The sequence below is a fragment of the Motacilla alba genome, chromosome 1 (assembly GCF_015832195.1).
Source record: "Motacilla alba alba isolate MOTALB_02 chromosome 1, Motacilla_alba_V1.0_pri, whole genome shotgun sequence".
NCBI classification, from domain to species: domain Eukaryota; kingdom Metazoa; phylum Chordata; class Aves; order Passeriformes; family Motacillidae; genus Motacilla; species Motacilla alba.
Genome location: NC_052016.1, coordinates 36,905,590 through 36,919,489, shown reverse-complemented (window position 1 = coordinate 36,919,489; position 13,900 = coordinate 36,905,590). Strand labels below are relative to the sequence as shown.

The following is a 13,900-nucleotide window of genomic DNA, read 5'->3' as shown; positions in this document are numbered from 1 at the left end:
TCAGGAGCTGGACAACATAAAGTGGAACTGATAAAGCTGGAAAAAATAGTGCTGAGGTCCTCTGAGTTCTCCTTTTCACTAGTAACTGGCACACAAAAGGAGGCATATGGTAATCATTTGACCAGCACTCAAACTTAGGAACAGTAACCAAAATTAAAATGTCTTTCAAGAACTAAATGAAGGTCTGGTTAAGTATTGTGCCAGTACAACAAAATAAACTGAGACTGATCAGGTCTAAAGGGGAAAGTGCAAGCAAATTTTCTAAGATGACAAGGAAACAAGAAAAAAGTCTTTTGTCTCTACAAAGCAACAGGCTTAGCTCTGGTGACAAGGAACTCAGGAGAGTGGTGTCTTGCCTTACAGCCAGCAGAACACAAAGAGATCCATGTACCATGAGAATATACAATCTGACAGGGAAGCGAGTTTCTCCCAGATGAGGTACCAGTGCTTGTCCTTTACCTGGTGGAAGGGTGCGAAATTCCTGCTCTGGGGAGTAGGGCCCAGGCCCCAGGGGTGTGATGGATCTCACACGGAGCAGGTAGGCTGTGTCTGGCTGCAGGTCTCGCAGAGTGACATTCGGCTCAAGAAGGTGCTTCACTGTGTAACGTGCCTCCTCCCCCTGCAGGAACCAAACAGGATCAAGTAACAAATGCATGCTGAACAAGAGGACACTTCCACCCCTTTGGGTGAAAGGGGGAAGAGCAAATCAGGCCGGCCTTACCTTCTCAAAGAACATGACCTCATATTCCACTGAGGTCCGGCTGCGTTGCCGTGGGGCAAGCCAAGAAACAGAAAGACTACTGTCATCTCTCTGTGTCAGAATAAACTGGGATACTGTCACTGGAGCTGCAGTGGGAGAGAATAGAGAACATGAGGGAGAAATACAAACAAAATGCAAACTATACCCTCTTTCCACCAGAAGCTCTGGTACTGGAACTGGAACAGAGTCTCATTGCCACTGCCATTTTTCTCTTGTGTGGTGGAAGGGAAAGGAGGTCTCTGGCTGTAATTAATTGCTTTCTGTGAATAGTGGGCTTCTGCCCCAACAGTGGAAGCATAGCTGTGTTTGGCTCTCAAAAAAAAAATCCATGTTCAAAGAAATTACATTTATTCCAGGACTGCACTGAAAGTGTCCAATTTGAAATAAAAAATGTTAGGATTTTATGCTCCTAGAGCAGCAGTAGCACAGCTATCCTATGTAATGATTTATGAATGCAGCTGCATTGCATAAGGGTACAGTGAAACTCAATGCTCAAAATCTGTCAGCTGACTGTGAATACATGCTGCTCATGAATAAAAAGATAATTCTCAAGAGTCTGCAAGGACTGAGGAGTTAAGCCTGGTTCTCTCCTTGTCCTTCATCATCATCAGGAAGTGATGAGGCAAGCCAAAAGTAGCTCTGCTTTTCTAGCTCAGAGTTGTGCTGCCCTCGCACAGCATCAGGAAGAAAAGTCATATTTTGTTACTAAATTAGAACATAGGGAATGCACCAAGGGCTGTTGAGCACTGTGATGTCACATTTCTATAATCACATTTCATGGTGCTCTGGAAAGTATTTACAGGACAGCCAGACTAGCTAGATTGAAGCTAACCTACAGAAATGTGTCAAGATTTAACATCCTTATCCCTCCATGCTTTCAAAATCTTTTATTTTCCAGTTACACCAGGGATTCTGTTGTGTTTGGTCTTTTGCAATATCTGAGTCACGGGAAATATTTCATGACACAGCCCTCATTCTTCCTGTCACACAGGTAACAATATTTAGGCTGTGTGACAGGGAAGGCTTCATCCTCCTCACCTCTGTTAAGTTCTTGGTGGATTCATAAGCTCTTAGTGGATAATGATTACTGCTACATTGATTTGCAAGGAATATGACTAATGGACTTTACATGCCAGAGGCAGAGGTACTTTAGAATCCTTATCATACCATACCAACACATGTGTCAGGCAGAAGGAGAAGATGGAGAAAGCTTAAATATTCACAGAGATTCCTCTTCCTTTTCGTGATGAGCAGGAAGAAATTCTCTCTGCTTCTGCTAACCTGCATGTCCAACTGAGACCCAGACAGCTGGAGCAGTTCTCTGTGGAGCAGGTCCCATTCCTGAGACACCATTATGGGCTTCCACAGTGAATGTGTAATTGGTGTAAGCTTCTAGGCCATCCACGTCCACTGCAGGTTTTGTGAGACCAGTGGCACTGGGGGAGAACACCACGCCAGCCTCACAGGGCTCACAGGACAGGTAATGGCAGCGCTGGCAGAAGACTGTGTAAGTCACGTCCTTCCTCCCGCCGTGGTCACTGGGCGGCTGCCACCACAGACTCAGCTGGGTGCCAAGGAGGGAGAAGCTGACATTGCGGGGAGCCGAGGGTGGGCCTACAGGGAGCACAGAAGGAAGTGTTAGATCCAGCTGTTAATTCCCCAAGTCCTGCGACAGCTTCCCATCTGCTGTTGCATTTCAAATGGAGCCCTCTCTCCACCCCAGCCTCTCCCTCTCTGATCTCTCATCCCCATTTTACAACCTTTTGTTTTCTCCCCCATATCACTGTTCATGGAATCACAGAATGGTTTGGGTTGGATGAGACCTTAAAGATCTTCTAGTTCCAACCCTCCTGGGGGGTCTAGTGAAAGGGCAGGGACACCTTTCACTAGACCAGGTTCCTCCAAGCTCCATCCAACCTGGCCTTGAACACTTCCAGGGACAGGGCACCCCAACCTGTTCCAGTGTCTCATTACCCTCTTCATAAAAAATTTCTTATATGTGTCTCATCTAAATCTACCCTCTTTCAGTTTAAAACCATTGTCCCTTGTGCTGTCACTACAGGCCTTGATATAAAAACCCTTTCTTCATCTTTCTTGCAGGCCCCACTAAGTACTGAAAGGCCACAAGATGATCTCCCCAAAGCTTTCTCTTCTCAGGCTGAAAAACCCCAACTCTCTCAACCTTTCCTCATGAGAGGTGTTCCATCCCTACAATCATTTTTAGGTCCTTCCTCTGGACCTGATCCAATAGGTCCAGGTCTCTCTTGTACTGGAGGCTCCAGACCTGGATGTAGCCCTCCAGATGAGGTCTCACAAGAGCAGAGTGGAGGAAGAGAATCCCCTCCTTCACCCTGCTGGCCACATGCTTTTGATGCAGTCCAAGACAGACTTGGCTTTCCGGGCTGCAAGCTCACACTGCCAGCTCTTTCCCAATTTTTCACCCACCAGTATCCCCAAGCTCCTCTCTGGGGTGCTGCTCTCAGTAAGTTCATCCCCTAGCCTGTCTGGCAATTGTTCTTTCTTTCTGTGTGCAACTCACGGGTGCAAGCAATGTTCTGGCCCTCCGAAGGTGCTCGGTAGAAGCCTGCATTGCAGGGACAAGACGTAGCCCCTGACTCGTTGGACAAGCTGTTGGGGGGACACTTCAGGCAGCGTTTAGCATCCAGGGAGTGCCGGTAGAACCCTCGCTGGCAGGCTGTGGAAGGACAAACATAAGCCAACATAACACAACCAATAAACACAGATAAAAAAAAAAGCTTCTTGAACACTCCTCTATCTGCCTCCAATATTTTTTAGTTCACAGAAATATTTAGGTTGGAAGGAACACCTGGACACCTGGCAGTCACCTAGATCAATCATCTCAGAGCAGACAGAAATTATTTAATTGGTTAAATTAAAAGAAAGAAGATGCAAATTCAAGGTAGCATCAGTATTATGACAGGACTTGCAGACTGAAGCAGGGGGATCTAATTCCTCACAGATGCTACATGAATACAGAATCCAGTCAACCTCAGAAACTTCTTCCTATGTAAACCCAGACTGGTCCCCACCGTGTCCTTCAAGCTTTCCACACCACAAATAAGAACCATAAAGAGTAGCTACAAATCCTTGCACTCCTCAGAGTCTTCTGCTTGCTGACTTCATATGAGGTAGCCAGTAGGCTTTTTAGCAGAAGCATCTTTGCTGATTTCAAGTGTTGTATCAGAGCATCACCTAGCAGGGCCCAGGGGAATATCTAGGAAGCTATCAGTTCACCTCACAGCATCAAGTGTAACTGGCTATGGAGCCAACACAGACTGCAAGAGAATAGTTTCTACTTCCAGTCCTACAAAAATGAGCAGCCACCCTCCCTCAGTATAACATCTGACCACCTGGTTTGGCTGTGTTACTGTTAGTTCAATCCACAGAAGCACTGGTCATTTTACCAGCATTCCCTCAATGCTTCACCTCAACAGTTGTGTAGCAGGGAGGAGAAAATTAGTGACAGAGCTTAAGGCAACCTCTGAATTTAATGCTTTGCTAGTCTGTGCTAAATGAATCAAAAGTTCTTGAGCTAAAGAAACAACCAACCTATTGCTAATCAGATGGTTGAGAAATGCATACACTAATTTTCTGCCAGAGCTACCCCTTTGCATTTAACTTGCATTGAGGGAATGACGCTTTTTATATTACACTGTAAAAGCAACAATATCCTGTGTAATCCTCAGGAGATCCCAATGGAGAAAACCATCTGTTCAGGAGCTTCACACAAATGGCTTACTGTGGTGGAGCATAGTATAGGAAATTATTCTTTATCCAGAAGACAAAAAAAAAAAAAAACCAACAACCCAGCCATTCCCACTATGTGACAAAGAGGAACATCTGAGGGACCTTGAAAACTTTCCACTAACACAGACCAAACAAGACTACTCATCATCAGTCTGCAGAAGGGATGCTTAAAGAGCCCAGAAAAGAGAAATAATCACAAGTAGGAGAAACCAGCACCTTCTGATTCAGGAAAATTACAGAACCACTCAGGAAAATCTATCATTCTGAGATACAATCATGCAACTATGTGATTAATGATAGCAAAGGCCATTGAAAATAATTACAAGGCTCAAGTATTGATTGTCACAGCCTAAAGAGAATCCATTTATATTCCAGATAAAATAATCCCTTTGAGAAATAGGCAGTAAAAGTTACTTTGATCTTCAGGCTGCTCACAACTGAGAACACTTCTACATGCTGGACTGAAGATGAAAGTTTTGAGGCCTCCTGACACTGTGTTCCAGCGTAAGATTTGAGAGTTCCTGACATTGGATCAGTTTGGGTCAGGAGAGCTTTGACATGAAAAACAAAGGAAGTGCATGGCCACATTCGTGTATAACACAGAGGTTCTGATGTTGCCTGTATAACACTACCTGCCACAGACATGACACAATATACATACACTCTTATCAGGTTGAGACCGTCTGCAAGTAAATTCTAGAAATTTGGGGTTGGAAACCTTTGCAAGAATCAGGGAATCAATTAGGCTGGAAAAGATCTCTGAGATCATCAAGTCCAAGCTGTGACTGAACACTACCATGTCAACTAGACCATAGCAATAAGTGCCACACTCAGTCTTTTCTTAACTACTGTGATGGTGACTCCAACACCTCCATGGGCAGTCCACTCCAATGTCTAGTCACCTCTCCTGTGAAGAAATTCTTCCAAATGTCCAACCTAAACCAGATAAAGACTATGTCCTCTTGTCCTGTAAGTACTTGCCTGGGAGAAGAGGCTGATCCCTGCCTGGCTACACCCTCCTTTCAGGTGTTCGTAGAGAGGGATAGGGTGACCCTTGAGCCTCCGTGCCCGACTCCACCAGCTCCTCCAGCCGCTCCTCAGGAGAGCCTCTGTTCCTCCAGCTTTGAGCGCCACTCCAGCCCACCGCGCACACCTGCTGCGCCACCGGCGGTGCCGAGCCCCTCCAAGCAGGAGATGCCTTGCAGGGAGCCCACAGCCTGGCAGAGATGCGGCAGGGCGGGAGCTGCCCGGGGTACTCGGGTCCAAGGGACAAGTTCAGGAGGCGAGGGCAGCAGCGGGGACACCGGCGGCACGGCGTGGCGGCGGCGGCCGGCAGGGGGCGGGAGCGGCCCGCGGAGCCAGGCCCGGCCCCGCCCCGGGGCGGCGCGGAGCGGCCCCGGCCCGGCGCTGGGGCCGGTGGTGCGGAGGGGCCTGCCGGTGCTCCCGGCTCCCCCCGCCCTGCCCCGGGGGTGCGGAGGTGGAGGGGGGCTGCCCGCGGCCGGCCCGGGGGCGCGGGAGGTGGGCGCGCAGCCAGCAGCCTCGGCCCCCGCCGGTTCCCCCGGGCCTTGGGCACCCGCTGCGGGCGGCACGGTGGGAAAAACGAGTCTGGGAAAGGGCCTGCTCACCGAGCACCAGAGGGCAGAGAGGATGGCTGGGGCGCTTCCTTCATTCCTTATTCCTGCGGGTGCCCCTCGTGAGTCTGCCAGCCAGGCCGGGAAGGCTGCAAGCACCAGAGCGGGGCTGACGGGGAGCTGGGCTCACCTGCTGCCTTGCAGAGCCCAGCAAGGAGCCAGAGCACAGGCCAGGGCACAGCCAGCCTCCGTAGGCACAGCAAATTACATACTTGAGGAAGTTAATCACGAGCTCTGGGTTTATGGGCAGCAAAGTCTGAATGCTCTGGGGCAGGCACAGCTTTTCTGGGACTGTGGGGTGGCTGAGCCATTCTGCACCCAGCAGAGCTTTATAGAGCTGGGAATTCACCGAGAAATTGAGGGAACTAGGTAAGGACCTGATCCTCTGGCTTTCTGTTGTCTCCTGTCCTGTAACAGAGGTCAAGTTCTTTTCCCTGTTAAAAGGCAAAGGTGCAGCTTTCCCTTTTTTTTTTTTTTCCTCCCTACTCCAGGCAAAACTCAGAATCAAAATGACACTGCCAGGTCTTCCATCCTGTCACACTTTACATGTCTGAAGAAGTCCTACTCTGTTCTGAGAACAAAGTAAAAGCAGTAATTTCAGTCTTTATCCTGAGCTGGATTACTCCCAGTCCATTGCACAGTCTGGTCTTTTCTGCTGAGGGAGCAGATCCTAAGATATCCCCTGCATTCACCTTCTCCCCTGATGCTTCAGTAAGACACTATGAAGTACTTCTCGTGAAGTACCTCTCCCTACTCCTGCTAGGTTCTACCCTCTTCCCTTCCTCTCCTGGGAGACCTCCCCGGTCCCTACTAATCCTGCAAAACATACTTCTGGCTGCAGCTGTACTTGGGCGGAGTGGGATGAAAGCACAGATGTAGAATGAACCTGTGCTGCGATAGCAGTCGAGGCTTGTCCAGACATGACAGCTTCCCTGCCCCTTCCCAGAGGAGTGCTCTCAGGAGGGCGGGGAGAGCTCTGTAGCACCTAAGTGGAAAAACTGGCTGGGCTGTGCGAAGAGAGGGGATTGCTGGAGGAGGCCAAGGATCTTGTGCTTCAACCTTCTCCAGCTCCCCAAGCAAAACGAGCAGCAAGCAGTAGGGATTCAGAGACACCAGCTCCCTGTAGCAGAGCAAAGCAGAGACATGGGGCACCTGCTGAATCCGAGAGTGCTGTGTGGATCCCTATGGCCTTAGCCTTGTGCTACACAGCTCTGGCAACAAGAGCAGAGATCTGCTGTCTTTTACCTCTCTCCCTGCAGTAATACATATCCCCCAAAACAACACACTTGTCAAACTAAGTTGCCTTAAGAAGCTGAATCTTGTTCCCTCTGTAGCCAAGGGAGAGCCCTGCACTTCGTACTCCAACAACCCTTGCTTGCTGTGACTCCAGCACCCTGGTGACTCTTTTGAATGCTAATTGCTCTTCCTCAGAAGAGCAGGCACCACGCTGTTGCGCAATATGCTTTAGATGGTTTCCCATGGCAGAAGAGCCATCCCAGTCCAGGAAGAACAAGGGACAGAGGAGAAACCTGTCCCCTCTGCCTCTCAGCTTTCCAGTCACGGGACAAATACCCTGCTCTGTGTGTCTGACCCTTCTGCCCTGAGAGAACAAGGCTGCTGTTCAAGGGTTGAGAACCAGTTGTTGAGTGAGTCAGTGTCAATCACATAGTTACAGCTCGCAGAAACTAGCTCCAGAGCTGAAAGCTCCTGGATGAAGCCCAAGAGGGAGTGGAGAGGTGTGTGCAGGTCTTACACCTGACACATGAGGAGAAAAATCACAACTGAAAAAGAGAAGCTAAGGAGAAGGAAAGGAGAAGGGAAGATATAAGATACAGAGGGTAGGCAAGAGAGAGGTAGACCACACTAACTCTCCTGATCCCACTTTCTGCTTACAGATACTCTGATCTCTAGCTCTCTGGAACCTCTCCCATGGCCTACAGCTAGTGTCTGCATACTCACCTACGCAGCTCCCATCGACTTCCTCAAACCCCACAGCACAAAGACATCGGCCCACTGGTACCAGCCACTCCCCATCAGTGCTGCAGTGCATCCTGGGGGGAGAGCCCACTTCTTCAGCTGCGTACTCCACACAGACCCCAGGCACTTCTGTCAGCCCTTCTGACCCTGCCAGCGTCTCTGGAAAGCGGGCCAGGCCCCGCACCGCCTCCGGGCAAGTCTTGTAATACACTCGGACAGACACCATCGCTACACAAGCCCCAGAGTTCTGGAAAGCCAGGTAGAAGCCCCGGCGAGAGAGCTTCCCAATGGGGCACACTTCTGTGTTTAGCTGCATGGCCCCCGACTCGATGTCTCTGCTTGTGAAACTCCGATCTGCTGCCACAGTGTTGAGCTACATGAAAAAGAGAAAGACAACAGTTTTACCCTGTGAACGGGCCACAGCAGCTGAGATACCCATTCCTCTCAAGCCTCTTTTATATTAAGGCCTTTTAGGGGCTGTTTGATCAACTGCTTCTAATGCCACTGCACTGTATGCTTTCTTTGCACTTGGAATAGATGGTAAAAATGGGGTGGGTATATTTTCCTGCCTCTGTACTTTCCATCCATCATCTCCTTCAACTGCTTTGTAGTCATTCACTGGTCTTCTACAGTACTCTGTGTTCCGAGTCTCTGATTTCAGAAGTCTTCAGGAACTGCCCCTTTTCTGTCATAATATTCTTTGTTTGCAAATTGCATGCAGTAAATCCACAACACCACTCAAGAGCTGTGCTTTGAAACCAACCAAGGAATTACAGCCACTTGTTTTTAGGCTGCAGTTGCTGCAGTTCAGATAATCTACTGTAAGGTGCTCCTTATGCAGCACTCAACATATTTCAGTACTGTAGGTACTTGGGTGAAAAATGCTCCCATGCTTTTGCATTCCCACTGCCTCTGCAAACAAAGGGTAAGAGTGAATGAGTGAGTGAGGATATTTTCCATGCTTGAGCAAATGGGAAAGGCCTCTGTGACACTGTGTGATATGGAAGAGCTGGACTGCAGGTGGGGTGGCCTTTCTTCTTGGTGGGAGAGCCTGATAAATGATCTCTCCTCTGCAGGCCCCTTCCCATTGTACGACGCCACCCACTCCTTGTAGTTGGATGGGAGATGAAAGGCTCTGTAGAGCAGCTGCATTTGGCAGGGATCATAAGGCATGTTTAGGAGTTGTGGAGGTATCGCACAAATTCATGTTTTAGGCTGCAGGGAAGGTGGAGGAGCAATGGGAGGGAGGGGAATCAGTTACCAGAGTTCTGCTCTGCCTGTGGTGGCCTTTACTACTCTTTGTTTCCATCGCATCCCATTTAAACTGCAAAGGAAAGGGCAGTCAAGTAATTCAGGTATGTGGCTTCTATTAGAACAGAATTGGCTTAGAGAATTTCCTCTGAAAAAAAGCAGAGGTTCTCTATTCTGCAATTCCAGTGTTTCCATGGCAAGAGAGCACAACATTGAGGAAAACAGCAGGTAAAATACAGCAGTGCTAAATACTTTCACACCAGGGAGAATTTCACTGTAGCAAGCCATCACCTCCGGGTTTATGAAACAAGACCCTATACCTCATGGCAATCAGAGTAAATAATCAAGACCACTGAGACCTGAACTGGATTCTGTTTTCTGCTTGGTCTAATCTTGTTTTATTCCCTAAAGCAAGTAAGATTCCTTTGGTCTCTGCTTTACTATTTCTAAAAATTGGTGTAACCATCCAACCCTGTCACAACCCTTTAGAATCCTTACCTACGTGGTGTCTGGTTAAATAAGAGGTTACGCAGAACACAGGTCTGATCTCATTTGAAACCTCCTATGCCTCCTGTGGCAAAGACTGCTCTGAGCATCACAGAGGGCACCGGGGGTAAAGTTTACTCTAAGGACAACACTTACTATCCATGCCCTTCCCCACTTGCTGGTTCTTCTGGCCTGTCCCAGCCAGTAAGACACACCTAGCCTAAGCTGAAAGATATGACAAGTTTAAGCTGAAAGAGATGACTCAGTCTTCACCCCCAGCAATACAGACCTTGGTGAACAGTGGGCGGCGAAACTGGATCCCAACATCTTGTTCAGACTCCATGTAATAGAGATTGAAGGTCTCTTTGCAGGTCACCACTTCACCTTTGAAGCTCTTGCAGTCCCTCACAGTAAACTTTAGCTCCACATAAACGCGTGAGGCTGCCTCACCCCGATAAATCCAGTTGGTGCGAAGCCAGTGATCGGTGTCACCCTCGGAAAGCACACTGCAGTCCTGGTACATGTAGATCGGGGTACCATTTATCATCTGCTGCACTTCGCTCCACTGCTCCCAGGGGAGAAGAAAACACATATTGTTAGATTGGTGTGAGAAATAAGTTCCAATTCAAATATGACAAAATCTTGCCTAAAAATCAGTCCTTACACAGGGTTCGGGGCTTAAAGCCTCACCAGATAAAAAGTCTCTTACACTCAGCAAAAGCTGCATCTGGTCTAGAGCCCCTTGGTAGCATAAGTAGGGAGCAAAGAGGATCCTGCAATTAGATCTGGCTTACATAGACCTTTGTACATAGACCTTCATCCTACCTTGGCTCCAAATTACTTCTTCATGCACTGCCTTATATTGGAGATTGAGAAAAAGACCCACTACCTCCATGTATTGGCCACTTCTCTCTGCTACAGTTTATATCCAGGGTGTACAGTAGGACCTACCAGACCAGGACTATTATCTGCCCCTAGAAATAATGCACAGCATTTGGGGGTAAGAGAAAAGATGGCCTGGCATAATGGAAAGGTAAATTGCAGAAGGACTGTTCTAGAGCAAGCACTCATTAACGTGGAGTTCACGCTTCTTTAAGTGGGATATTTTGCAAAACCTAATTTAACTATTAAAACTCAGTTGATTTTCCTGACTTCATATTGCATTAAGGTTCTGCATCTTCCCCAGGCAACTAATGGCCGAGAGGAGGACACGGGCCCAGCTGGTTATATGACCTTACTAATACTATTTGCATGAATCTAATGAAGTTTGATACTGATTTTAACATATGCTTTTGACAAATCTTAGTTGGCTCGAGTTTTTCTTTCCTTACCACAGGTCAGATACAAAATGCAAAGAACATTTTCTTTTGAGTAATTCACATATGAGAACTGAAAATTTGGAAAGCAAGGTCTTGTCCACAGGGAAAATAACTTACATCCTTTTTCCTCCAATGCTAAGACTGCCTTTCTCATTATGCTTTAAATGTTTAATCAAATTAAATTGAAACAAGTGCCCACATAAGTACTGGCACAAGTTTAAGCATCTTGGTTTTAAATCACACCCCAGGTTAAGATGCAATTTAAAAAAGGCCTCAGTCTCTGTGTTACTCCAGACTTGTCAAATCTCATGGGCTGAGCATGAGATTCACACATTTCTTCAGCACCACCACCTCCTGTGCTCACAGCACAACAGCTTTTCTCCTCACAGACCAGGTCACTCCACTAGTGGAATACAGGAGATGGACCCACAGAGTGCCAAAGAGGCTCTGCTTTTATGCCATGACTTAGAGTATACCTCCTACACAGCCCCACTCTGAAAAGTATTGGAGAGCCTTCTCCAAACTAGCAAGTCCTGCTGATAGCACAAGCTCCTCTCTGCATGATTTCAGCCTTTTACCTAAGTGCATACTGGCAGTCTCCTCCCAAGAAGTTCTGGGGATGGTATATATGTGTCCCTTCTTGTTCCCTTTTTTCTCCACATAATTAATCCCCAGTGTTACCCCACCCTCTTAATCTGATCCAGCTGGCACAGACTGCAGCACACAGGATTTACACTTATTTCACTCACTGAAGGTCAAAGGATTTATGATAGCAAAACAAAGAAAGAGACTGATGGATCAATCCCAATTGATCAAGCAGAAGCGACAATCACTTAATGACCTCTTGCAGCCTTTAACTGAAAACCTTCCAGAAGATGTTACAGAACTGAATTTACAATGCATCCTGAAATAGACTGAAGTAGAAGAAAAGAAGTTAGGAAGGAGAATAAGAGCAAACTGGCTTTCATACACTGCCAGTGTTAGGACTGGCTTTTAGAAGCATTTTTCAATGCGCGTCTGCCTGGGAAAAGCATAATTGCATTTGGAGGCTGAGAGTTAGACAACTTTCCATTAGCAGTTTATCCCAAGGCAGTACCACAGACAAGTGTCACCAGAAAGTGGTTTTTGCATGTCTCACTGAAAGACATGAGCTGTTGTCGTGCCCGTCAAGAAAATATATTTTCAAAACTTACATGATACAGGTCCGAAGTTTCATTTTCAGTGGTGACAACTCTAACAACAATAACAACAAAAAATTCTTTTAAGCTATACTGCTGGAAAAAAATCCAACTGCTAACTCCTGTATTTCTTAGCTCATCTCAGCCCAGCTTCTTCCAGACTCAGTTCTTCAGGGCAAAGATGCTTGGCACTGACAATTGCACGGTTTCATATGCAGTGTGGTGCAAAGAAATAACAAGGGAGTCAGACATGTTTTTTCTAGACTCTACTGCTGATGGGTAAAGGAAGTAAAATGAGGATATTATTTATGCTAACAATACAGAACTATTGTTAAATATGCTTCTGACTTCTTTTCATTATTCAGTGAAGCTTTTAAATTCAAAGTAGTAGAGGAAAACTGTTACATACAACATTTAATGAAAGGGTGATGAGACCAGAAGTTGCCAGGCAACTGTCTCCCATCCTCAAAGAATCTGCTGCAAAATCAAAATGTATGCCTCTGATTTTTAATGTAATGTTCTTAATAAACATGTGTGGTAAAGTCTGGCTCAATCAATATTAATTACTTGCCTCTGCAGTTTGTCTGCCAATGACATTGAATCAACCTCCTTTGATAATATAACTTTTTACCCACTGCATTGCAGACAATGTTGCCTTATTCCAGTTGACCATAGAATAGGTAACATTCTTCTAGAAGTGGAGAACAGTGTTAGTCAGACTTCCTTATTTTAGCAGTGAGTGAATTTGTGTTTTTTTGATGTGAGAGAAAACTTTCTCATGAGATTCAGAATCATAGAAAGATTTAGGATGGAAAGGACCCTTGAAGAGCATCTAGTCCAATTCCCTGCTCCAAACAAGCTAAAGAGTTCTTAAAGTCTTTGCATGTTATTCTTTAAAATGTCTTTTAAACTCTCTCTTTTTTTTTTTTTTAAGTTAGAGTCTAAACTGTCCTTCAAATAGTCTTCAAACTTTTAAAATCTTTTAGAATTCTTTAAAACTTGCTAAGAAAACAAATGCCAATGCATTCAGGAGAGTGCCATAGGTTATTAGCTTGGCTTCCTAAAAAGTCTAAGTACGTAGCCATTGAATTTGAGAACAAACGGGTTTCCTGTGCTTCTCAGAAACCCATATACTAACACAGGCACCTAGTTCACGCGAGGTTTGTTCTTGAAAATCTTGGTGTGGTGGTGTAATACAGAGCAAAATTATTCCAGCATAGCAATTAGAATCAAGTGAAAAACAACCTCAAAGCAAAGGTACTGTGTCAATAACCTCAAAACACTGCAAGTTCAGAAAAAAAGGAAAAAAAGAAAGCAACTTTCCTCATATTGGTTTGATTCCATATAAAGAAAGTTGTCTATAAAGGCCGTTCAGAATGACTTCAATGACAACCTGGAAGGGCACCAATAGATATTTGTAGTAAACAGTATTGGTTTGGTCTGCCATGTGAGTAAAAATCCAAAGATAAGATAAGGTATGTGCCTTTTAATATCTGCCTTTATTGACTCTGAAATGATTATACAGTTTGA

At 46.3% G+C, this 13,900-nt stretch overlaps 1 protein-coding gene across 1 annotated transcript in view; it reads right to left on the bottom strand.

The window, feature by feature from the left end:
* EPHA1 (EPH receptor A1) overlaps nucleotides 1–13,900 on the bottom strand; it is a 34,057-nt gene that overhangs the window by 8,665 nt on the left and 11,492 nt on the right. The window contains exons 3-8 of the mRNA XM_038145018.1: nucleotides 10,163–10,438; nucleotides 8,119–8,509; nucleotides 3,300–3,455; nucleotides 2,042–2,374; nucleotides 722–846; nucleotides 460–619 (exon numbers count right to left, since the gene is read on the bottom strand). Of these exons, the coding sequence (XP_038000946.1) occupies nucleotides 460–619; nucleotides 722–846; nucleotides 2,042–2,374; nucleotides 3,300–3,455; nucleotides 8,119–8,509; nucleotides 10,163–10,438 (1,441 nt within the window). The remainder of the gene's footprint in view (nucleotides 1–459; nucleotides 620–721; nucleotides 847–2,041; nucleotides 2,375–3,299; nucleotides 3,456–8,118; nucleotides 8,510–10,162; nucleotides 10,439–13,900) is intronic.